This window comes from Manis pentadactyla, chromosome 3, assembly GCF_030020395.1.
Source record: "Manis pentadactyla isolate mManPen7 chromosome 3, mManPen7.hap1, whole genome shotgun sequence".
Lineage (NCBI taxonomy): Eukaryota > Metazoa > Chordata > Mammalia > Pholidota > Manidae > Manis > Manis pentadactyla.
Genome location: NC_080021.1, coordinates 109,707,929 through 109,735,278, shown reverse-complemented (window position 1 = coordinate 109,735,278; position 27,350 = coordinate 109,707,929). Strand labels below are relative to the sequence as shown.

At 37.1% G+C, this 27,350-nt stretch overlaps 1 protein-coding gene across 9 annotated transcripts in view; it reads right to left on the bottom strand.

The window, feature by feature from the left end:
- The window catches only part of MLLT10 (MLLT10 histone lysine methyltransferase DOT1L cofactor), a 288,476-nt gene extending 262,206 nt beyond the window's left edge, over nt 1–26,270 (bottom strand). For 4 of the 9 annotated variants that reach the window (XM_036880905.2, XM_057498272.1, XM_057498273.1 and 1 more), the window contains exons 1-3: nt 26,098–26,245; nt 25,806–25,965; nt 23,249–23,328 (exon numbers count right to left, since the gene is read on the bottom strand). In XM_036880905.2, the coding sequence (XP_036736800.2) occupies nt 23,249–23,328; nt 25,806–25,965 (240 nt within the window). In that variant the 5' untranslated portion in view covers nt 26,098–26,245. Of the gene's footprint in view, nt 1–12,201; nt 12,392–23,248; nt 23,329–24,993; nt 25,457–25,805; nt 25,966–26,097 lie in introns of those variants that run through there. The other 5 variants (XM_057498271.1, XM_057498277.1, XM_057498274.1 and 2 more) reach the window with 5 other exon arrangements.
- Between the last annotated feature and the right edge of the window lie 1,080 nt (nt 26,271–27,350).

The following is a 27,350-nucleotide window of genomic DNA, read 5'->3' as shown; positions in this document are numbered from 1 at the left end:
TCACCTAGCAAAGGACTGGTATCCAGGACATACAAGGACCATTTGCGATTCAAATGAATAGACAAAGAATAAAGAAAAAAAAGTGAGAGGAAGAAGGAAAAGGCTAAAGGTTTTTGAATAAACTCTTCAAAAGAGAAAACACGTGGGTCAATAAGCAAATTAAAATGCGCTCAGTATCACTAGTCATTAAGAAAATGCAAAATAAAACCAAAAGGATACCATTACCAATCAAGATGGTGTAAAAAGGACCAGATCTAGCCTTCTGCATGAAATAAAACAACCTAACAAAATGTATGAAACAACAGCGCTGAAGATTTTGGACAAGTAATGAATGACAGTGATCCTGGGAGACAAGGAACAAATGACATGAGCCACATATTTGCCCAGCTTACTGCCTTGAGAGTTTGCAGGCTGTGGAACAGGGAGAAGGAACCCAGGAAGAGCCTGAGGTCTCCCCAAGTTGAGGAAATGGAGTTGGGAATTCAAGGAAGCCAAGGTGGCTAGAGGTCACAAGGAAGATCAGCAGTGAGTAGAGAGCTGGAGAGAGAAAGAAAAATGAAGAGATCTACAGAGGCTTCCCCTAGAATACACTGTAACTAATCAGCACTCATATACGAGAGAACTATTCAAAGCCAGGGAGAGAACCCCAAAAGATTTAGAATAACAACACCCAAATTCACTCAAGGATGCAAATAACACCTGTTCCCAAAAGCCAGAATGGATAACCTTGTAATTTATACTGCATCAGAATACTAAGAACAGCTATGCCTCACAAGGAGAAAAAAATTAACCCTGGACTAAACATTGCTCTGGTCTGTCCAAACACAACATAATAAACCCAAAAGGAAAAAAGTTTTGCAGTAATTTAACCATGTCACAGAGCAAGTCCAAAATATTTTTAGGCATACTAAAATAGAGAACCTAACAAGATAAAATGCACAAGGACTAAAAGTCAATGAAAGTTACAAGACATACAAAAGCACGAATTTACACCCCATTAACGAAAGGAAACCAGTCAGGTAAATCAATCTTGCAATGACAGACAATGGAATCAGTATACACAAGTCCTTTAAAACAATTATGATGAATACACTGCATATATCCCCGAACCTAGAGGAAACATTAAACATGTTAAGTAACAGCAGACTCACAGACACTGAGAAGGGACTGGTGGTTACTATGGGGGAGAAGTTGGGGGTGGGTGGGGAGGATAAAGGGGGTAAAGGGGCACAAAAATTCTCAATTATAACGTAGGCTGCTCACAGGAATAGTAGTACAGCACAGGGAATATAAGCAATGATTCCATAACATCTTCCTGTGTTGACAGACAGTAGCTGTACTAGTGGGGGTGAGGATTTAATAATATGGGTAACTGGTGAACCACTGTGCTGTATACTTGAAACTAATATAAGACTGTATATCAACTGGAAAAAAAAACATATTCAGTAGCAACATCAAGGAATAAAAAGAATTCGAACTTCTAATGATGAAAATTATAAGCTCTAAGATGAAAAACACACTGTATGAGATTTACAACACATGAAACCAAGTAATAGTTACTAAAATGAAAAACAGAAAAAATACTTTAAAAAATGAAGAGTATAGGTTAGCTTTAAAATAATTTCAAGAGACCAAACATTCTTATAACTGGATGGACAAACAAGAGAAAATAATATGGAAAAAAATACCTGAAGAAATAATGTCAGCAATTTGCCATTTCTGTTGAAATTATAAATACACAGAACAAAACACTCCTCAAATAAACATCAAGCAATGAAACATGAAGAAATGTAGAACAAACATCATGATCAAATTGCATAAAACCACAGATAAAGAAAAAAACTCAAAGCAGCCAGAGAAAAGGTCATTCATTATTATATACTACATGAATAATCAGAAAAAAGCTGAAATGGTTAATTACTATCATGTAGAGTAGAATTAAAAATCAACAATTATTACCAGGAAAATGAGATTATTTCACAAAGACAAAGGGCTTAGACTAAGAAGTAACAAAAATCCTAATTTTTTTTCACCAAATAACAGCTTCAAAATACAGAGTAAAAATAACATAACTACAAGAAATGGAAAACCTACAATTATATTTGAAGATTTCAACAAACTTCTCTCAATAACTGAAAGACTCAGAAGACAGAAATCCGCAAGAATACAGTAGCCTTGAACAATATTAATATCATCAGCCAGAATAATACCATCAACCAAATTAACATGAAGTGACATTCACAGAACACTACACAAACTAACAGAATACAAATTCTGTTCAAGGACATATGGAACATTCACCAAGACAGATCATATTCACGCCATGACACAACTCTTGATAAATTAAAAAAGGTTTCAAGTCATACAAATAATTTTCCCCCACAATGCAATTTAGAAGTCAATGAAAAAAATGCTCAAATACTTGGGATCTATATAAACTTTTAAATAATCAATGACTCAGGGAAGAAATCAAGAGAGAAAAGAAAAAAGTATTTTTAAATGAATGAAAATGAAAATAAAATTTACCAAAACTTGTGGAAAACAGTTAAAGCAATAACTGAGGGGGAAATTTACAGCACTAAAGCCTGTACTAGAAAAGAACTCAAATCAATGACTTCCCCTAGCACCTTAAGAAACTAGACAAACAAAACAACCCAAAAACAAAGATCAGAGCAGAAACCAAAGAAATATAAAAAGGGAAAACAACAGAGCAAACAAACTCAACAAACTCAAAAGCTGGACTTCCTCTATTTCTTGGAATATGGAGTAGATATATTTTTTCCTATTCCTCCCACTAAGTACAAACAAAAACTGGACATTATAAATAAGAAAAATACATTCTGAAAGGTGTTGAGAAGATAATTAGCTAGACACCAAAGGACCCAAGAAATTACATGGCATTGAATTCCCTGGGTTTACTTTTGGCTAATATATCACACTCTTGGAATGGAGGAAGTCAGCAACTCAGAAGCACCAACAAGCACAGATGCAAAAAAGCCCCCCAAAAAGGCTTCTCTCTCTAGACAAAGGACCAGGGCATATTAGTTTTTGTAGCTAAAAATTTTAGACAGTAGCTACTCTATTCCAGCAAAATACCACAGAAAAAACTGGCCATACTCACTCCTGCAATGGTCAAGTCAGGGACTTAGACATCCACTCTCATGAGTGTATAAGTCATCCCGACTCCCAGGGGAGTACTATAAGAACAGGTTAAGTAGGGAACCAGAATTTTCATCCTCACCGTCTGGTAATGAGCACCTCCTGCCATGATGTTAGTAGAGATAATAAGAGAAGTCTGGACTTCAACCGCTACCTGACAGTAATGAAGGAACCCACCCTGTCCTCTAGGGTGGTGTCAGAGCAGGTCTAGCAGAGTAAGGACTTTCACCAACACATAGTAGTAAATGACATCACACACACTATGGAAATCTGGTAGGGAGCCATTAACTCTCAACTCTGCTTACCAATAACAAGTTTACCTCAAATATCAACAGAGGCCAAGTAGGGAACTTGAACTGCATCCCCTACCTGGAATACAGAGAATGGAGCCCACACTCTTCCCGTCAGAGGAAGACAACTAAAACAGGTTTATGTAAGATGCAAAGTCCCATAGCACAGTATTAAAAATGTACAAAAATAATCATTTGTCATACCAAGAACCTGGAAGATCTCAAAATGAATGAAAAAAAGACAATCAGTAGATGCTAACACTGAGTTATCTGTAATTTTAACATCTGACAGAGATGTTAGAATTATCTTAATATTTTAAAGCAGCCATGATAAAAATGATTCAACAAGCAATTATAAACACAGAATAGAAAAATAGAAAGCCTCAGCAAAAAACTGAATCTATAAAGAATCAAATGGAAAATGTAGACCTGGAAAGCACCATAAGCAAAATGAAGAGCCTAGTGGATGACCTCAACAGCAGAATGAAGAAAAGACATGAAAAGTATAACTAAATTATAAGATATAACAATGAAAATTACCCATGTAAACAGCAGAGAGAAAACAGACTGGAAAAGAGAAAAAAGAATGGAGCCTCAAGGATCTTTGGGACTGTATTAAAAAAAAAAAATCTAACATTTATGTTATCAAAGTTCCAAGGAGAGAATAAATATTGGCTGAAAAATCCCCAAATTTAGCAAGACACACTACAAACTCAAGAAACTGAGCAAATCTCAGTTAGGATTATTTCAAAGGCAACTACATCTAAACACATCCAAATTAAACTTCTGAAATCTAACAAGGAAAACACCTTGAAAGCAGCCAGAGCGAAACATTTGACTTACAGAGGAAAAATATTTAAATGATAGATTTCTCATCAGAAACCACAGAGACCAGAAGGAAGTGGCACAATAATCAAAGAGGAAGCCTCAAGAAAAAAGAAAAAAAGTATTAAAGGAAAATGGAAATGCAACACACCAAAACTTGTGAGACACAGCTAAACCAGTGATAAGAGGGAAATTTATAACAATGCACAGAAAAGTGAAAAGTCTCAAATCAACAGTCTAAGCTTCTACCCCCAGAGAACTAAAATAAGAACAAATAAACCCAAAGCAAGCAGAAGGAAAGAAAAAATATACACAAAAGCAGAATCAATGAAATTTAAAATAGAAAAAATAAAGAAAAATCAACAAAACAAGGAGCTAGTTCTTGGAAAAGATTAATAGAATTGATAAGCCCATTATCAACAGTGAGGAGAAAAAAAGAGAGAAGACAAATTACTGTATCAGGACTGAGGCAGGGGATATCAGTACAGATACTACAGACATGGAAAGGATATTATGTGAATGCTATCAAACTTCACACACATAAATTTGACAGCTTAAATGCAGTGGATCCCCTTCTTTTTCACAAACTACTCCAACTCACCACTTATGAAACTGATACTTTGAACAGCCCTGTAACTATTTTAATATTTTAATTTGTACTTTATAAATTACCCCAAATAAAGAAATACAAAGGCCCACATAGTTTCAATGGAGTACTGTATCAATGTGCTAACACCAACTGTACCAAAGAATTAACACCAATCCTACACAATCTCTTCCAGAAAATAGAAAATGAGGAAGCATTTTCCAACTTATCTTACAAAGCTAGTACTACTCCAATACCAAAACCAGAGTATGAAAATAGGAATACAGACTAATATCCTTCATGAATAAAGACACAAAAGTCCTTTAAAAAGACAACTAGAATCCCATAACATATAAAAAGAATTATATGCCATGATCAAGTGGGGCTTCCTCCAAGGCTGATTAAATATTCTAAATCAATTAATGTCATCTACCATATTAACAGGCTAAAGGAAAAAAGAATTACATATGTCAATTGTAGAAAAAGTACTTAAAATTCAGCATGATTTAGAAAAAAAAAACTATGGAAAATAGAAGCAGAATACAGGTAAACTCCCTCAACTTCATATAAAACATCTACAAAAAAACTACAGCTGACATCCTACTCAGTGGTTTTCATCATAGAGTGAATGCTGTCTCCCTAAGGTCAGAAATTAAGTGAACATATGTCTGCTCTCACCCATCTTAATCAACACAATGCTGAAATTTCTAGCCAGAACAACCAGGCAAGTATAAAAGGCATACAAATTGAGAAGGAATAAATAAAAACAACCCTATTTGCCAATCACATGATTATCTACATAGAAAATCCCAATGAAATTCCTAAAATTAACAAGTGAATTTAGCAAGGTTACAATATACAAGATAAATAAAAAAATCAGTTGTTACTTCCATATACACTATCAATTAATTTTGGTAGATACAAAATTAAACATACAATACTATGTACAACTGCTTCCAAAAACATCAAATAGTAGGTATAAATCAACAAAAACATGTACAAGACTTGTAGGCTGAAAACTATGGAAAAGAGATATGAGAAATCAAAAATCTAACTAAATGGAAAGTTATACCATCTTTGTGGATTGAAAGATTCAACATAGTATAAATGTCAATTCTCCACAAACTGATGAGCAGTATTTCTACAAAATCCTAAGTTTCAAATATATAGACAAATTATTCTAAAAAAAAATACATATATAGATATTTTTTTAAGCCAACAACGCAAAGTAGGTAGCCATATGATCTTGAAAAAGAAAAATAAATTGGAATGCATCATTTACATGACCTAACAGTTATTATACAGCTATATTAATTAAGACAGTAGTACAGCCAGAGATAGACAATGGATCAATGGAATAAAACAGAAAACCGAGAGATATACTCAGATTCCCAGCTGATTTTGGACAAAGGTGCAAGAGCAATTCAATAGAGGAAAGACAAGACAGATTTTTCAATAAATGACAATGGAGCATTTGAATACCCATAAGCAGGAAAAAAAAAAGAACCTTCACATGAGTCTCACACCTTACACAAAAACCATATACAAAAATTAACTCAAAATGGATCACAGACTTAAAGGTAAAGCACAAAACCATAAAACTTTTTAAAGAGAAAACTGGAGAAAAATCTGGAATTTAGAAATAGGTAAAGCGTTATTAGCCTTGACAACAAAAGCACAACCCAAAAAAGGAAAAACTTATAAACTGGACTTAATTAAAATTGAAAACTTTTACTCTACAAAAAAAAAGCCCAAGAGGATGAAAACATTAAGCTCCAGCTTGGGAGAAAATAAGACCAAATCACATACTTGACAAAGCACTCATCTAGAATATATGTCAAACTCAACTGGTAAAAAAAAGCAAATGAAGGAAAAATCTCTATTTGGGAAAGAATGACCTAAATAAAGGAACCACTTTGTGCCAGAATTTGGAGGAGAAAGAGAGGGTATGGGAACAATGAGAGCAGGGCCTAAGGATTCCTTCTCCACCCAGGTGTGATGTTCATCTGGCTCCTGACTATGAGGCTTTGAATGTTACCAACAAAACTGGGATCATCTAAAATGAGTTCCGCTAGCTAGTTCTAAATATAAATGTTGCCACATTAAATAGACAAATTAGGAAAACAGGCAAAAGTCATAAACAGATTTTTGACCAAAAGAGAATACACAGAAAGCAAATAAGCACATGAAAAGATGGTTAACATCACCAGCCATTAGGTAAATGCAAATCAAACTACAATGAGATATCACTACACACCTATCAAAACCACTAAATAAAAGGTATAGTGACAATGCCACATTCTGGCAATGATGCTAGAAAACTAGACTGCTCACAGACTTCTGGTGGAAATGTAAAACGGTACAGTCACTCTGGAAAACACTGGAAATGTCTTTAAAAATAAATAACATACGGCTGCTATACAACTCAGTAATTGTGCAAATGGACGTCCATACCAGAGAAATGAAGACTTATATTCATGCTAAAATCTGTACATAAATGTTTTCAACAGCTTTTTCATAATAGCCCCAAACTGGAAATATTTGAGATAGTTTTCAGGAGAGGAATAGTTAAACTGCAGTACACCCATAACACAGAATACTAAGCAATAAAAAAAGGAACAGAACTACTGATACATTCAACAACCTGGATGTATCTCCAGAATACTGTGCCAAGTGAAAAAGACCCAATCTCCAAATGTTACATGTTCTATGATTCCATTTATATAACATCCTTGAAATGAAAAAGTTACAAAACTGGAGGATACATTAGTGGTTACCAGGTACTGGAGGCAGGAAGGAATCAAGAATGAGTAAAAAGAAGGGCACCATGAGGGATTCTTGTGGTGATAATTATTCTGTTAAATCTATAAATTTCAATATCCTGGTGGTGACACTGTTCTTTAGCTCTTTAAGATGTTGCAAAAAATGGGTAAATGGTATACAAGGCCTCATTGTATTATTTCCTACCTTCACATGACTCCACATTTGACTACAAGTGTAATTAAAAAAATTAATGAACCAGAAAAGGAAACAGATTAAAAAATGCTTTACAATAGCATAAAAAAAAACTTAGAAATAAACCTACTTAAGGAGGCAAAGGACTTGTACAATGAAAACTACAAAATGCTGCTGAAAGAAATTAAAGACAACACAAATAAACATAAAGACATACCATATTCATGGATTGGAAGACAAATGTTGTTAAAATGTCATTACTATCCAAAGCAATCTACAGATTCAATGCATCACTACCAAAATCCCAAAAACATCATATGAAGAAATAAAATAATGGATTCCTAAAATTCACTTGGAATCTCAAGGGACTCTGAAAAGCCAAAACAACCTTAAAAATGAAGAATAAAGTTGGATGACTCACATTTCCTGATTTCAAAACTTACTACAAAGCTACAGTAATCAAAATGATGTGGTACTGGCATAAAGGCAGACATTTAGAGCAATGGAAAAGAAGCAAGAAATAAATCCTCCCATATATGGTCCAATGATTTTTGACAAAGAAGCCAAATCACTCAATATGGAAATGACTGTGTTTTCAACAAATGGTGCTGGGAAAGCTGGATATCCACATGAGAAACAATGAAGTTGGACCCTTACCTTACACCACATACAAAAATTAACTTAAAATAGATCAAAGACCAAAACATAAGGGCTAATATTTTTAAAGTACATAAAAAATACAAGACAAGGAACAAATGCTGGCGAAGATGCAGAGAAAGGGGAATCCTCCTATACTTTCGGTGGGAATGTAAATTGGTTCAACTATTTAAGAAAGCAGTATGAAGGTTCCTCAAGAAACTAAAAATAGAAATGCCATTTGACCCAGGAATTCCACTTCTAGGAATTTACCCAAAAAAAACAAGATCCCTGATTCAAAAAGACATATGCACCCCTATGTTTATCACAGAACTATTTACAATAGCTAAGATACGGAAGCAACCTGTGTCCATAAGTAGATGAATGGATAAAGAAGATGTGGTACATATACACAATGGAATATTATTCATCCATAAGAAGAAAACAAATCCTACCATTTGCAACAACATGGATGGAGCTACAGGGTATTATGTTCAGTGAAATAAGCCAGGCAGAGAAAGACAAGTACCAAGTGACTTCATTCATTTGTGGAATATAACAACAAAGCAAAACTGAAGGAACAAAACAGCAGTAGACTCACAGACTCCAAAAAGAGACTAATGGTTACCAAAGGGAAGGGGAGGGGAGTAGGGGAGAAGGGTGGGTAGGTTGGGAGGGAGGGAGAAGGGGATTAAAGGGCATTATAATTAGCACACACAAGATAGATAGGTCACTGGAAAGGCAGTACAGCACGGAGAAGACAAGTAATGACTCTATGGCATCTCACTATACTGACAGACAGTGATTGCAATGGGGTGGGGGGAACTTGATAATATGGGTGAAATGTGGAAACCACAATGTTGTTCATGTGAAACCTTCGTAAGATTGTATATAAATGATACTTAAAAAAAAAAAAACACAGGGTTGGTCCAAAGTAATCAGAAGTCTTCGTTTGGGTAAGTATAAAATATTAATCCTTTTATAGCTTATAATATACAGCTATTTGTTCAAATGACAAAAGAAACATGACATGTTATTCACGTATGAAAGGATGGAGTATGTTTGGGAGAGAAAACATTTCCCCAAAAATTCAGTTACCAAAAGCAGTCAAACATCCATAAATATTAATCACATGTTGACAAAAAAGTGAAGATTAAAAAAAAAAATTTCTGTAAAGTAAAATGAAGCTTTCATGAACAGAGAATACAGCTCCTCTAATTTCTCCCTCTTAACTTTAAAGATAAAAATAGTAATGCAACAACAAGGGATTAAAATATATATATACAATGGCAGAAGCTAATAAACCTCAGAAAATATCCAACCATGAAGGAACAGTGTCTTTATTACTGATGATATACTTCCTAATCTCACCACACTGACGCTATTTCAATTTTCTCCTACTCGAAAATAACATCAAGATGAGAATATTCACATATACATATGTATTAAGAATTCTGGTTATTTGCTTGAACTATAATTTGAAGTACAGCACAGCAGTTAAGAGAATCATCTCTGGAGTGCCTAGGGTTCAAGACTTTGTTTAGAGTGACACAACCTCTCTATGACCAAGTTGCCTCTTAACTTTAAAAAAGATAGAAATAGTACCTATATTTCATTGTCCTGATGAGACAGTGAAATAGTATTATCTTCCAGTGTAAAGAAGGCTGACAGTACTTGGCACATAGAGTTCTATGCTATTTTGCAGATGGAGAAACTGTGGCTTAGAAAATAAACTTGCCCAGTCAATTATCCAGACCATCTGATACAAAGCACATGATTTTAACACTACTACTATACTACCTGAACATCTCTGGGTAAGATTATGCATTTTCTTTTCTTTTTACTTACCTTTCTTTCCCCAACTACCCAAAATTGGCATTTCTGCATTTGTATTAAAATCAGAGCAAAATTTTTTAAGACAGAAAGCAAAAATACTTTGGGCTTTGGGACTTAGAGAACAGAAAAGCAGTGGTGAAGAACAGCATGTAGGAAATGATATTTTGAGGTTGTCTGCTGATAGCTATGTAGAAGAATAAGTCCGCAAAGTGAGAAGAGGAGGGGTGGATACAAGGCAGACAGAAAAGTAAGACTGTACATCATGTTAGGGCACTTGTAACTCCTACGTGGCTCTAAAGCATACATTTCTGACCCTACTGGTGTACAACTACACAATTAGATTTTGTTGTTGTGGAGGGCAGGGGATTTGCCTAGCCATAATCTGTGCAAAAATGTAATGCATTATGTGTGAAATACAATACTATTAGTGAAATTACGACGACTCAGGGAAAATTTCCCTGCACCAACAGTTAAAGACTATAAGCATACATTGGAGATATTAATGGGTCCAGTTCCTGACCACAACAATAAAGCCAAGCTAGTGAATGTAATAGTTGAGTTTATACTATAGTATATTAAGTGTGCAATAGCTTGTTTATATGTGGAATTAAGTGTGCAACACATAATTATGTCCAAATAAATGTACATACCTTAATTTAAAAATACTTTATTGCTAAAAGATGCTAACCATCACCTATGCTTTCAGCAAGTTGTGATCACTGATCACCATAACAAATACACTAATGATGTAAAAGTTGAAATATTGTGAGAATTACCAAAATGTGACACACAGATGCAAAAGTAAGCCAATGCTATTAGAAAAATGACACTGACAGCCTTGCTTGATGCAGGGTTGCCACAAACCTTCAATTTGTAAAAAATGCCTTATCTGCAAACAGCAATAAAGTACAATAAAACAAGTATGCCTGTTGAGTAAACTGGGAAACAACAATCATTTTGCTTTTTAAGAAATAATCTTTAAACAGAGGAGTACTATACTGAAAAGGAGAGAAGTAAAAAGATGATAAGGGAGAAGTTCACTATAACTACGTTCAATATGCTACCTTTTTGCAGAAAAGAAAAACAGGGTCTATGTAGGTATAAGCATGTAAAGAAACCAGGAAAATTAATAAACTAATAATGGGAAGCTGGAAAGCAAAACTGGGCAAATAAGAGGTTGAAGAAAAGGATTTTCACTGTCTGTCTTTTTATATTTTTTGAACCATGTCAATTTATCAATCACTTCATCAAAAATTAAGTAAATAACTTAAGCTGCTGCAATAATCTAAAACAAAAAAATTAGGACTTAGATTACTCCAATGACTACCAAAATAGAGAAATTAAATGTAGGATGCCTAGGATACCCAACATATCCAGAAGGCTTTTGCAAACATGGATTTGTAGACTAGAAAAAAAATTGTGCAGGTGATATTGATGCCTAGAGGCATGAAGAAGTTTACACAGGATAAAGTTAAAAAAAAAAAGGCCAGAAAAGCAAATGTGTAACATAAATTTTACAGAAAAAAGGAAATAATGCCAAAGAGGAATCCAAAAGAGGTCAGAGTAAACAGCAGCTTCCTGAGTCATGATAACAAAGAGTTGGGAGAAGGATGGAGTGATCAGTTTCAAATGCTGAAAGTGGATCAAGTAGAATGAACACTGAAAAGAAAATTCTGGATTTCACCATTTGAAGTTAACAACAAAATCAACAGAATTAAAATGCAATGATTTGCACGTTAAATGAGCAGCTGTTTGTGGCATTTTATGTACTTATGTTTAACTAGACTTTTTTCAGAAAAAGGATTTGAGGCAGTCTACAAACAAAAGACCTATATTATAACAATAAAAAATTATAAATTAACATTGAAAGCCAGTATGAGGGATATCCCCCTGGTTTAGGCAAACTGCTCTTACCCCCGACTCCAACTATGTAGTTCTAGTGAGGTTGCCATTCATAGTACCCTCCCCATTCCAGCCACAGGGATGGCGGGTACATGATCCAACAGGCCAATCAGAGTCCTTCCCAGGATTCTTCAAGAGAGCCCCTTCGTCTGGTAGAAGGGACTAGGAAGATGAGAGCCAAGAGCTGCCAGCAGTCATGGTTCCAGCCTCATGAAGTAGAGAGTCTGTAGTATGAGAGAATGAAATCAACATGCAGAGAAACAGAGATAAGAGGTGAAGTCCTAAACCCCACAGGAGGAGGAGGAGGAAACAAGTGTACTAATAATCAGATTACTGATGTAACTAAAGACCAGAATTGGTTCTAGGCTGCCTGATAGAGCCAAAACAAAAAGAAAAACAGAATGCATATCATAGAGCTAACAAAAAGGAAGAAATATACCAGATCCTCAAGGCAGACAATTTTCCTGATGCTAAATTATTAAAAGAATTTTTTGTACATGGACCTTTATATAAGGGTCACTGGAGACACAATGGATAGTGTCCCCATGATGAGGGTGTTATAGCAAATGCAAATTTCATATGTTACTACTCAGTTATCTCAATCATTAAGCATGACTAAAAGGCCAGACTACAGTAGGCAGCTGAAGCAGCACAGATTATGAACTGTGGTTTTATTCTTCCAGGAAGTTTGCTAGTGAAAGGTGAAAGGCATAAAGGGAAGAAAGTACAAACCAAGGAAAGATTCAGAAATATTTGTGAGCTGAAGGGGAAAAAAAATCTTTTTTTCCTAGTTTGTGAGTGTGGAAAAAAATCAAACGAGACTAAAAGATAAAAGACTCTGGAAGAAATGGGGAAAGACCGTATTACAAACACAGGTAATTAGTTCAACTTAAAAACTACCTTCTCTCCTTCCTAATACTCCAAAAAATCAGGTAAAAGGGCATAAAGCCACAAATACAAAAAGAACATAAGGAAAGACAACAACTCTAAAATTCTGGAAGCTAAGGAGGAGACAAGGAGTAAACAACTTAACAGATCAGAAAAGATTGTGGCACTACGATAAGCAAGGTATTAGATCACACAAGCACAAGAAACTGGAGGAACTGCAGGTACCAGGCATCCCTAGGGGGAGGGAGTGGTACATGCACAGTGGTGGTGTGTGTATCTGGGAGGCATGAGCTCAGGGATCTGAAAAATGATCACCTTCCCCCACCCCATATCCTTCTCCATACACACCACCAAGTAACTATCTCTCCCCCACCCTAGAAACCTGCAGAAGTGTAAACAAGAAATCAGGCAAAACCAATCAAGAGAGTAACATACTGAAAGAGAAGAATTAGCTGAACATCTTATTCTAAATAGTGAAATTCCAGCAACCACTCAGCTCAAAGAATACTGGTAATCAAATCTGTCAATCCCAAACAGATGACTGACAGTTTTTTCTCTGAATAAACTTGGCAGTTGGTAGTCTTGTAATAAAGATACCCAACTACCCCACTTATAATAAAACCAACTGACCAACAAGCTCTGTCCGTACACATACAGTTCCCAATCAGTTCATTAGGAACTTGTCTTAATTCAAATAGACGGTAAGAGTCACTAGATTTTTAAGCAAAGTCTCTAACAAAACAAGCCAAAATAGTATAAAGAACTCTAATGAAAGAGTCTCATAAGAAGAAACTTCAGAAAACTGAAATAAAACAAAAACAACCTTCTCATCAATGTCCTCATGGACTTAAGAGCATATTGCAACCAAAAAAACAAAATCAGAGGATAAAAAATAAGGAATATTCAGAGACAATTAAAAAGCTCTTGGAAATTAACATGCAGTAGAATTTAGAAATTTAAATGAAGAACTGGAAGATAAAGTAAAGAATTACCTCAAAAAGTATAATAAAAAGAAATAAGTAACTTAAAAACAAAACATAAAAATGTAGATAAGTTCAAAAGGTCCATCATCCAATAAACATACAAGCTACAGGAACTTAGGAAGCTAACCTGAATTTAAAAGCAAGTATTAGAAATGCATCAGCAGTAAGAGAAAAAAATGTTTAATTTGAAGGCATCCTATTTAAAGTATACAGGCTAAAAAGTATGTACAGAAATAAAGTTACATGCAATATTTAAAAAGTACAACTGGAGATATCCCATCTTGGCTTCTTGCACTCAGAAGTCAAAGGTAAGTAAATTTAAAAACAATTTTTAATTATGTAAATAAAGGTAAATCTCCAGGTGGCAGAAATAAAAAAGAACTTGAAAACTAAAAGAATTAGTATTAGTTGAAGTTGAGGGAGTCAAAGATATCTGATCTAATATATACCATAGAGGCTGGGGCTGACTGTGACACGAGCATAGACCCTAGATGTGCCAAAGAGCTCTCAGAGTTCCCTGCATAAAGATGGGAGCTGGTAAAGGCCTATCCCACCGCTGAAGGGGAAGCTATCCTAGAAAACATACAGCCTGGTCCATTAAGAGTAGAGAAACTGCACAGAAGTGAGAGATGTCTGTTCAGGATATGAGTTAAGAGGAGTCACCCTAGAACAAGAGAATATATGAGCCTATGCTGAGAAAACACAGGGCCCAAAATCCATTATCTGAAAGGTGTCCGAAGCCATGCCAAGAAAACAAACTTAAAAACTGGACTGGAGCAATGAATCTCATTAGGCAAACTGTGACAGTCTACTGGTTACCGATTTCAGGTCCTTTTACCTTTATTTCCTACTAACAGAACTCCTATTTTATTCAGTTCACCAATGGACCCATATTTTGCAGTGTAACAATTAAGAGCCAGAAAATTAAGTGTTTGTTGAGTTCCATGGCAGTTCCAGGAAAATTTGTTTAAGAGGTTAACTCAACTGAGAGGAGAACCACTGGTAACTTTACCCTACCCCTTCTTCTTTCTACCTAAAACTTATAGTTACATGGACTGCAGCTCCAGCTACCATCCTGTGACTATGGGGAGAACCCTGAAAATGAAAACCATGTGCAAACGTTAGTATAGTCAGAAGACAGAGAAATTCTGATCCCTAATGACTTTACAGAACTGTTTATAAAACTTTTAAAATTCCTTTCTGAGCTCCTTTTAACTAAAAGAATTTGTGAATTTTTAAATTCCTAACTTGTAGAGGCCACTGTAATCTGGTCTTTATTACCAGCAGCTAAACACAATTCTTAAAAGATACAGAGCAAATGCAAAAACTCCCCACGGTGTCATCTTCACACACCCAAGTTTAAGGAACAAGAATCCCAAGGAAAACAACTCCTGAAGATTAGTTCAAAGCCAAAAATTATGAAATATATGAAGACATCTATCATCAGAGTTAATGAACAAAAAAATGAAAGAATTCCAAATCTCTGAGTTTTATGTTTTAAATGATCAAATAAGTAAAGGAAGAAATATAACCCTTAAGGCAGTAACAGCAAGATACTATGAAAAAAGAGGCAAATTAAAAAATAAAAATAGAAATTGTAAATAGGATTTACTCAGAAAAGAAATTCACTGGCTGGGTTAACCGTAAGCATCAATTTGAAGATACAGCTAGAGATATTATCCATAAAGCAGATAAGATAGAAAATATGGGAGTTGACATAAAGAGCTCATGCACCTCAACAAACAAAAAGCAAATAATCTGATTAAAAATGGGCAGAGGACCTGAACACTTTTCCAAAGATGAAATTGAGATGACGGAACAGGCACATGAAAAGATGCTCCACATTGCTAATCATCAGACAAATGCAAATTAAAACCACATTGAGCTATCACCTCACACCAGTTAGGATGGCCAATATCCAAAAGACAAATAACAACACATGCTGATGAGGATGTGAATAAAGGTGAACCCTCCTACACTGCTGGTGGGAATGTAAGCTAGTTCAAAAATGGAGGAAAGCAGTATGGAGGTTCCTCAAAAAACTCAAAATAGAAATACCATTTGACCCAGGAATTCCACTTCTAGGAATTTACCCAAAGAATTCAGGATCCCAGATTCAGAAAGACATATGCACCCCTATGTTTATCACAGCACTATTTACAATAGCCAAGATATGGAAGCAACCTAAGTGTCCATCAGTAGATGAATGGATAAAGAAGATGTGGTACATATACACAATGGAATATTATTCAGCCATAAGAGGAAAACAAATCCTACCATTTGCAACAACATGGATGGAGCTAGAGGGTATTATGTTCAGTGAAATAAGTCAGGCGGAGAAAGACAAGTACCAAATGATTTCACTTATCTATGGAGTACAAGAACAAAGCAAATACAAAGGAACAAAACAGCAGCAAGACTCACAGAACGCAAGAATGGAATAAGAGTTACCAAAGGGAAAGGCACTGGGGAGGGTGGGTGGGAAGGGATAAGGCGATTAAGGGGCATTATGATTAGCACATATAATGTAGGGGGGTGCCCAGGGAAGGCAGTATAACACAGAGAAGACAAGTAGTGACTCTGTAGCATCTTATTATGTGGATGGACAGTGACTATAATGGGTTATGTGGTGGGGACTTGATAATAGGGTGGAATGTAGTAACCACAGTGTTGCTCATGTGATTGTATATTAATGATATAATAAAAATACATAAATAATTTTTTTAAAGATAGAAAATATGAAAGCGAAATTAAAAGACATGAAAAAGAATGAAAATCCCAATCATATACCTAAGTAACAGGATAAGGAAATATAAAAGGAAGGTGATAACATCTGAAGAGACAGAGCAGAAAATTTTTCAAAATAAGGAAAAACATTTGAGTCCTCAGAATGAAAAATTAAATCCACACTCATCTCAAGCAGGGTAGACCATCAACAGATTTTCTTTTAGCACAGATACCAGAAAACAAACTAGAATAAAATCTTAAGTTATAGGAAAACAACTATTATACTAGAATTCAAACTGGCATACAAGAGAGCAAAATAATGACATTCTTAGATATAAAAAGACTAACAGAGCTTGTTTACTACTTATTAGCCACAGATCCTGAAAAAAACAAAAACCAGTAACTTTAAAAACAAAAAAGACCCAGAAAGCAGGAGGGAAAATTAAAAATTGGGTTAAATAAAAAAGTCTAAATTATAAATGGCTATTTAAAAAAAAAACCAGAAACAGCTACTAATTTGGGAGATCTCCCAAATTAGTAGTTCTTTTTTTTTTTTAATAAGGTGTAATTTAAATATAAACAACACAGATTTTGCAAGAGAGAGAATACAAGGTATCCTAAGGCCCTTAGCTTTGTTCAAAAGGAGTAGGGATTAATTGTAGACTCATAAGAAAATATAAAGTATGGTTGAGAATTAGGCTTGGGGTTGATTAATGATTGTGCATTGAGTCCCCTATAAAGAATTTTATTGTTGTTAACAACCATTTGATTAATAAATATGAGAGATGCCCTCTCAAAAAAACAAAAAAAAAAAAAAAAGTTTACCATTAAAAAAATATATATATAAAGTATGCACAGTGAAATTTCTGGGCAATCACTAAAAGAAAAAAAATATGTAACCTCCCAATCAATACAGGATTAAAATAAAAAAGGAACAAAGCACATTCAATCAATCCTAAAGACAGAAAAAGAGGGAAAAACAAAGTATGGTAAATAGATAACACAAAATGAAATTTTAGAAATAAGCCCCAAAGTAGCAGTTAGTAGTATAAATTAACAAATTAAACTTGCCTAAAAGATTCTCAGATTAGAGTTTCTAAAAAAACCAAGCTCCACTACATTTACAAGAATGTTCATGGCAGCACTATTTGTGATTGCAAAAAATTAGAAATCTAAATAACAATAAAGGAATTAAACTGTGGTACATTCTGAGAATACTAAAAAGCAGACAAGTCAGTATGTACTGACATAGCTGTATCACAAACTGTAGAACATTATTATATAGTATGATACCATTCCTGTAAAATAATACTAGATGGTATTTATTATATACCAGTAAGTATTGAAACAAATGGTGGTGTGTGTGTGTGTGTGTGTGTGTGTGTGCGCGCGCGTGTGTGTGATGGAGTATTATTCAACCATAAAAAGGGAAGGAAATCCTGCCATTTGCAACAACACAGAGGGACCTTGAGGACATAATGTTAACTGAACCAAGACAAGGACAAATACAGATCTTCCTCAACTTACAATAAAGTTATGTCCCAATAAACCCATAATAGTATCAAGTCCAAATTTCATTTAATACACCTGACCTACTGAACATCATAGCTTAGCCTAGCCTAACTTAAATGTGCTCACAACACTTACATTAGCCTACAGTTTGGCAAAATTATTGAACACAAAGCTTTATAATAAAGTGCTGAATAATTCATGTAACTGACTGAATACTTACTGAGTGAAAAACAGAATAGGTATATGAGTACAGAGTGGGTGTTAAGTGGTTATAACAGTTGTTCATCCTTGTGATCACATGGCTAACTGAACTGCAACTTACTGTCACCACCCAGCAACATGACAAGGATCCTACCACATATCGCCAGCCGTGTAAAAAAACCAAAATTCAAAATCCAAATTAAGGGTTCTACTAAATGCGTATCACTTTTGCGCCATCTTAAAATCAAACAATCCTAAATCGAAACACTATAAATCAGGGACCATCTGTATTACTGACCTAACTTAAATGTGGAATCTAAAAAAGACAAACTCATCAAAACAGAAAACAGACTGGTGATTCTCAGAGGCACTGGGTGGCAGGTGGGGTAAATGCGTGACAGTGGTCAAAAGGTAAACTTCCAGGTGTAAGATAAGTAAGCTCTGGTGATGTAATGTACAGCATGGTGACTACAGTTAACAATACTGTACTGTGTATTTAAAGTTGCTGAGAGAGTGAATCTTAAAAGTTCTCATCAAAAGAAAAAATTTCCAACTATGTGAGGTGATGAATATTAACTGAACTTACTATAGTAATCATTTTGCAATACATACATTATAACAAATTATGTTGTAGACCTTAAACTAATAAAATATTATATGTCATTATCATCTCAATAAAACTGGAAAGAAAAAATAGGGAGATGGGCCAGACACTAAAAGGATAATGGATCACTCAGACTGGGGAGAGTACAAAAAGCACATCAACTTAATTTATTAATTCATTATTCTTTTTAAGCAGAAGGGAAGATTTGAAGCAAATACAAGGAATGACATTTGTTCAAGCTGGGTGTGGAAAACACAGCTACTCATTTTATGCTCTATATTTTTCTGAACTATCTGTGTTAAGTATATGTTATTAATATAACAAATTAGTAAAACATAACTAGTTATATAATTCATACATTTTACAGATTTATAGTGAATTATTTGTATTACATATCTTCATTAAGCAAAAATTTAGAAATGAAATAGTGCAACACTAGATCAGTCCCTAAAACCTTGGTTCTATTCCATTTGACAGTTCTTCCCTAATAATGTAAGTAGCCAGGAAAGATTTCAATAAAAAGAGGCAGAGACCAGGAAAAAGTTACAGTTCACCTCCTGTAGGAAAGAAATAGTCTTTCATTTAGAGCTAGAGTAGCAATACCTAAATAAGACAAATTCTTAATGGGCTTTTTGCCATTTTACCTTTTTTTGCCCAATCCACCCGAAACATGTTTTCAAAGTAAAATATCTAAAATCTAAAATATCTTCTTTATCTCATTAAAAGTATCTAAGACAAAACTTCTAAACCTCTCAGCCTGTGTTAATTAACACACACACACTAAATACAGAAATAGTCATCAGTGTTTTAACCTTTATCCATAATGACAGTGGTCAGTTAATACTGTAAGTCTAATCTAAAAATTTCACAGAAATACATATTCACTTGAGGTTAATAAAGCAATTCAAATGCTTTTTCTGAACAATGAATGCCTGTCTACAGTTTCCTTTCAAAAAGCAACCAATCTTTCCCTCAATCCCCATCTACTCACACTTTTCTCTTTTCATGTTTTCAACATTCGATCTAAGCCTACAATCCCTACTCTCTTCAATGCCCTTTAACAAGAATTCTGCCCAAACCAGGGAACTAGAACTGCTGTCTCAAGGACTTTTCCTAGGCCTTCAGTGTCCTTGGCAGCAATAGCACTAACTATTCTGTACCTGCAATTTCTCCCTTTCTGATATTTCATTACCCACCCTTGGTAACTTACTCTGTTATTTTTCCAAATGTGGATATTCACCCAAGTCCTCACTTCTCTCTTCTCCGACAAGAATGTCCTTCAGTTCCCAGTCTTCCTTCTATGCAGCTCCAACTCTAACTTGACTCCATTACTTTAATTCTACATTTCCAATGAAAATTCCAAGCACCAACAAAACCAACAGGCCCAAAACAGAACTTCCCTTACTCTTCAAATTTGCTCACTTCCTCTATTACTACTATTACTATTAATGCTATCACCATTCCAGAGTGATCAATCTTAACATCTTAGAATCATCTTTGATTACTCCATTTATCAACACCCATTTCTGTCATTTCATACTTCAAAATGCTGCCTCCCTTCCTTCCTACTCCGTCCCTTTCTACTCTCACCTTTTTATAGTGATGGTATCCTAAGTCTTTCAGTTTCTAACCTCCCCTTTCAGATCCATTCTTCCCACTACCAAACTACTTGTCTGAAAATACTTTATTTTGGATTTTTATTCATTATCAGTCAAGGTACCATTAGCCCACAATTCTCCGTTCTCTGACAAGTAAGCTATCCCAAACCCACAAATATCTCCCTATGTCTGAGCAACTCAACCCTATCGTACAGCCATGGCTCCCTGGTGCAAAGCTAGGCACTTCATCCAAGCCAAACCAGAGGGTTTTTTTGGGTTTTTTTTTCCCCAAAGGAACATGAGATCCAGACTAAGATTTAGTCTCTTGAGACAGAAGACAGAAAACACTAGGAGCTGAAGTCTGTCCATTTTTCACCACCGGAGGCAATATATAATATGGTGGTTGAGAATTTAATCACAGCCCAGACTCCAACTAGATATGTATTTCTCTTAAAAACTATGATGTCCTTAACCATAATATGAAAATAACTGAGTATTTACCTCACAGATCTGATGGGATGCTAAAAGATAACTGGTGTAGAATATTTAGCAACTGTTATCTGACAGATAGTAAACACACTCAAAAAGGCTAAATTCTTGATTGTTGGAATAAGCAGCAGAGAAAATCTGCAGAAATAAAAAAAGAATGAAGCAGACACACAGAGAAAAGCAGAAATAAGAGTAAGACTAATTCAATTCCCTTTCTAAGTCATGGGTATATTTCCATGTTAGGCTTCTTGGCTCCTATAATGAAAAGCCCTTTCTTTGCTTATTTACTTAAGCTTGGCATGAATTTTTGTTTTACAAAGGACCCTACTTTCTGTAACTGTACACTACAGGAATTTAGAGGAGGTAGTGTCTCTTCTTAAAAACCTAATGGCACCCACATCCTACCAAATTAGGCCAAAATTAAATGTTTTCTCCAATATACCTTTTAAAAACACTACCTTATGCACGTGGATATTTCTACCAAGCCCTCAAAGATAAAGGAACAGAAACAGGCAGCAAGTGGCATTTGAGGCAATGTTGCTGTCATTCTACCATTCCCCATTTATGACCACTTTATCTTCCCTTTCTTGATATCCACCTTCCTATCTTGTAATCTTTCTCTGGCCTTGAATCTACTGTGATACCCCCAGGAACAGCCTCACCTACTATGAGTGTTTACTAATTTTTTAGAGCATAACCTCCTTTGCTTGATCACCCATCAACCCCAAACTATAACATGCTAAAAAGAGGGGGAAGAAATAGAGTAGACATCTGCATACTTTAGGTCCTGAAATTTATGTGATTGATTTCATTCCCCATTTGCTAATTCCCATTATTCTAACACTAGAATAGCTGTAATTCTGCTACAGTTCATTCTCACACACCAACAAAACACATCAACAGAATATTACTCTGACTTTTACAATTCTAGATAGGCTATTCAGTCATTATTTCTGATTAAAAACTGCCCACACACACAAAAAAAGCTTCCCTTTTTGCTATACATGAAGGTAGAGAAATTGAAATGTTTTTTACCTTCTGTCAAATTCTCTAGTTGACACCAAAAGGAACTACCTATCACACTGCAAATGGTAATACTTTTTTATAATTAATGAAGAGTAAATGTATTTCTCCCTGGTATTTCCAGAAATTCATTTGTAAAAAATGCTTTTGGCCAGAAAGAATAAGCATTCCTCCCTCATTCTTACAAGAGGTTTACAAAAGTGTTCAGAAAGAAGGTAGCTGGTGAAGTTTTTTATGTGGTTTTGCCAGAAGAAATGAATGTCTGAAAATACTGAGTGTCCAAGGTTAAATTATACATGTGCAGATGTAGTAAAAAGAATGTCATTAAATTCTTGTGTGTTTATTCATTACACAGAACCTAACAGAATTATCAATATAACTTCTTTATGTAGTACTGCCATTATATTCTGTGATTAGCTAACTTAACCTTCAAATAGGTAGGTAGGGCTAAAGCCCAAACACAACTTTGTTTTATCTGTTCAAAGGATCCATCAACATATACTTACTGTAGTTCAATTTATTTTTCAAGTTTTATAAAATAAATTTAAAATAACAAGTTAGTATTTGGCTCAAATTCAATATTTGATCAAAAACTGAAAACCCTTCAAACTAAAACATTAGTGTGGAAGCAACAAAATGGCAGCAGACTCACAGACTCCAAGAATGAACTAGTGGTTACCAAAGGGGAGGGGTGTGGGAGGACGGGTGGGGAGGGAGAGAGAAGGGAACTGAAGGGTATTATGTTTAGTACACATGGTGTGGGGGATCACGGGGAAAACAGTGTATCACTGAGAAGGGACATAGTGGATCTGTGGCAACTTGCTGCACTGATGGACAGTGACTGCATTGGGGTATGGGTGGGGACTTGATAATATGGATAAATGTAGTAACCACATTGTTTTTTCATGTGAAACCTTCATAAGAGTGTATATCAATCATACCTTAATAAAAAATTAAAAAAAAAAAAACATTAGTATGTACTATTCTAAGCTACTCAATGAAGTATTTTAATGTTTTTGATTAACAGTCCTTACCACTCTGGCTGCTCTTTCCTGGGATTCACATTTCCTGCAAAACCATGGTCCAGTGGGTACTTGAACAATGCCATAGCAAGCTGTTGGGAAATAAAATGTTTTAAAATATGTTAAGATTCAAAAAATCATGAAAAGTCAAAGACCCTTTCAAGTCCTATTAAACTACTTCTCAAATTTCATGTAAACCACCTGCTTTGTAGAAAACTAAAAGTTGTATTTATCACCTATTACCTAATTAAAATAGTATGACATTTTAATAAAAATGTTAAAATGCCATCATTTATTTCATTTAAATAACTATAAACATTACAATTTTATTTAATTTTTTAAGACAAGAAAAATATTGGGTAAAATTAACACATAAATAACTCAGAAATTCATTAATTCATTCCTATGTCCTGAAGTTTAAATAGGAAGCATTTTAGATAAGTCTAATGAATATATGTCCAAATCAACTTTCAAAATGACCAACAGATACTGAAGAAAATGGAATATAATGTTAAAAGTGGAATACTTCCATTTACATAAAATGTCCAGAACAGGCACATCTACATAGACAGAAAGTAGAACTAGTGGTTGCTAGGGCTGGGGCAGTTGGGAAGAAGTTGAGAGTAATCACTAATGGGCCCAAGGTTTCTTGTGAGGGGAAAAAAAAGTTTCCAAAATTGGTTGTGGTAATGACTGCAAAACTCCAAGAATATTCTAAAACCACTTAACTGGTTTAAACAGGTGACTTGTAAGGTATGTGAATTACGTATCAATAAAACCATTATAAAAAAAAGTAAGGTGGATTTTTATTTCTACATATGTGTGAACATTCCAAGAAGTGACCAAGTATCACCTATTTAAATCAGTCTAATTGCTTGAAAAACTGTTTTCAAATTAATATTTATTAACTCAAAATTTAAATTTTCCCAAAAACCTAAGAACACTAATATCCAATTGACATTCTTACAGGGCTTGGTGAGAGGAAATCTGAAAGTATCTTAAATATTGGAGAGCACTTAAGGAATATAAAATCAGCCCAAATTTTTAAAACTCCGAAGGCTGAAGCTTCTAATCCCTCTTAAAATTTATAAGTATCTCCAAGTAAAAATGTTTTTTATTGGCCAAGAAATATGGCATCACTGTCCAAATATTTGTATTTTAATTCAGAAATATTTTAAGATCTAAGTTAACATTTTCTACATCGGGAGATGAGACTGCTTATCAAAACTTGGTAATTTTATCATCTGATTCCTAAAAAGTATTTCCACAAATGAACACAGTAATGGAAATACTGTATACCAGTTTAAGACCTTAATATCAGTACCTAGTTTGACACACAGTTTTCACTCCTTAAAAAAGTAAGGTGTGCAACTTTGCAAACTTTATGAGAAACTGAGAACAACCGCATTCTCAGGTAGCTAATTCACTATCTCATAAGTCTCCCTCCCTAGTTCTGAGATTTCATTCTATAAAGATGCACTCTAGCCCCTCCATTGATCAGACTTTCCTCTCTCGTTTGGTAACGTCCTTTCCAAAACACAACTTAAACATCCTCATCACTCAGTGCCAGATTCAGAAATGGGAAACGGGGGCCGGTGGATGAAGAACTGGGAGAGTGTAAAATCCACCAAAGAATTTACCTGGTTGGTTTCAGCCTCTATTTCTTACCACGTGAACAGAAAGAGTCAGAAACTTCCAAGGGCCAGAAAACTATCTTACTAGTGTCCTCGGCATTTCTGTATATCCAAAAAACTCACCGATTGGAAACACCCAGAAATAAGCTAAGATGTTCCCCAAGTCACCGGCGGCACCACCACCTCCTCTTCTCTTCAGTCACTTGGGCTGAGGAATTAGCCTGACGCAGCCCCGACCAGCCTCATCCACCAGCCCCGGGAAAGCCCAGCCAAAGCTGCTCCTGCAAGCAGCCCGACTGCCGCGGCGGCCTTCCGCCGTCTTCGCAGGAAGCTCCCAGTCCTCAGCAGCAGGATCTCCGCCAGGAAGCCTGGGGTGCACCAGCGAGCGCCCGCCCGCCCTAATCTCGAGCGGCATGGCAGGCGCCCGAGCTCCCCCACTGTCCCGGACGCAGCGAGTGGCGCTCCCAAGCCAGGCTGCATGCCACAGAAGTCTCCAGACACACTGCGGCAGAGCGGAGTGTGCACCGAGGGGGCGGGAGCTCCGCGTGCAGCCCCAAGCCCACAGCCACCCTGACGCCCCTTGAGGGACGCAGGCCAGCCCCCCACCTCGCTCCCCGGGGCTGGCCGCGGCCCCGCACTCCCTCGCCTCCAACCGCCTCGGAAAGTCTCCGGACCCAAGGCTCCCGGCGCAGGCGGCGGCCAAAATGACACTTGAGTGAGTGAGTGTGGAATCACATGACAGTCCAGGCCACACGCACTTTCTTCCACATGCACAGCCCACCCCCCCAACACCCCGACACAGACCCTCCGAGTCAATCCAGGGCCGCGGCACGGGGCGGGGGCGGGAGAGAACTGGCAGTTGCTGCCAAAGTGGGGGGAAGCAGTGACGGTTGGGAGCAGGCCGGGTTCGGCCCGGCGGGCGGTTGGGTGTTTACCTTGATGCACCGCGACGCTGCAGCCGTGCCCGTCGCAATAAACCAGCGGGTTCTCGGCCCAGCCTCTCTCATCTGAGCAAACGCAACAGCCTCCAATCATCTCCTTCATACTATGGGAGACCTCGTCCTCCAGTGACACGGGCCGGTCGCTAGAGACCATCTAAGAGGGAGTTGGGGGGACCATTAAAAAACACATACAAGCCAATCAGTGCTTACACCCGCACAGCCACCCGCGCCCCCACTCCCTTCCCGGCGCCCTCTACCCCCTCCCGCCTCTCGGCCGCTCGCTCACTCAGGCTTTGCCGCTCAGTCACTCACGTTCCGTACAGGAGTCAGGAGCCATGTCCTTGCTGACTCCCCCCACCTTCCCTCCACCACGTCCTCCGCCGCCTCCGCCTCCTCGTCTTCTTGCCTCCCCACCTCCACCCGGCAGCTAACGCTGGAGCCCGCAGAGGGCACACATAATCAAGTAGGCCTCCGCACAGGCGCACTGGGGCGGGTTCCCGGTGGGCCGAGACAGCGAGGGAGGGGAAGGGGGCTGCGCTTCCTCCTCCGAGCGTCACTCGGCGTGCGCGCCCGCCCGACAACTGGTGTGTAGAAGGCCCAGGAGAGGCGAGGCTTGCGTGCGCGCCGCCACGCCTGGCCGGCAGCCCCGGCCTACCCTCCTGCCCCTTCCCCTCCCCCGCGCCGCTCGCAGCCGCTGAGGTGTGCAGCGAGTGGGGGCAAGTGGAGCCGGCGGCGCGCTGAGGCCCGAACAAGCCAACCGGAGGGCGCGGGGGCGCGCACGCAGGGGCGGGGACTTTGGGGCCGCCTTCTGCAGCGCCTGTCGCGCGGGCTGCGTGTGCGCGTCGTGAGGCCTCGGAGGGACGGAGCAAAGGAGGATGCGCGGGGATGGAAGGGATTTTTCCAAGCGGCTCGAGGGGACTACCCCGGGGGTGTCTTACTGCACTAGAACCTAACTGCCGGATTTTCCCTCGAGGACTGGCCCATAGGTAGCCAGATTTAGGCAAGATTGCCAGCTTCCATGAAGGGTGCAGTGAATCATGGCTTCCTGCAGTTGGCCACGCTAACTTCACTGTACTGCCGCAGCCTCACTACCCATTAAATTCACATCCTAGATTCTACCCAAAGTTCACCCAGTGGAAGTGCCACTAAATCTGACGCCCATTTACACACCACATCGGCCCCAGTGGCAAATGAAAGTGCAACACAGACCGAAGGTCAAAAGCCTGAGTTAGGGTTATACTAGACCAATCCTCAATTTGCTGTGTAGGTAGGAGTACCAAAGGTTGTTAATCAGAAATTAGCAATATAATGTGATGATCTGGAAAATGCAGTTAGATGACGCTAAAGTATTAAGGAACGCATGTTCTAGTCGGTCACAAAATGACAGCATGAGACGAGTCCTGTTGTGATTGAAGATTTCTCTGATGTGGCTTGGTAGTCCAAATTTACTCTTGAAAATTTAAGGTCATTTTTTTTAAGGTCATTTAAGTGGCAGAAAAATTGGAGCTCACTCCTCATGTACAAAAAGAAAATGGATTA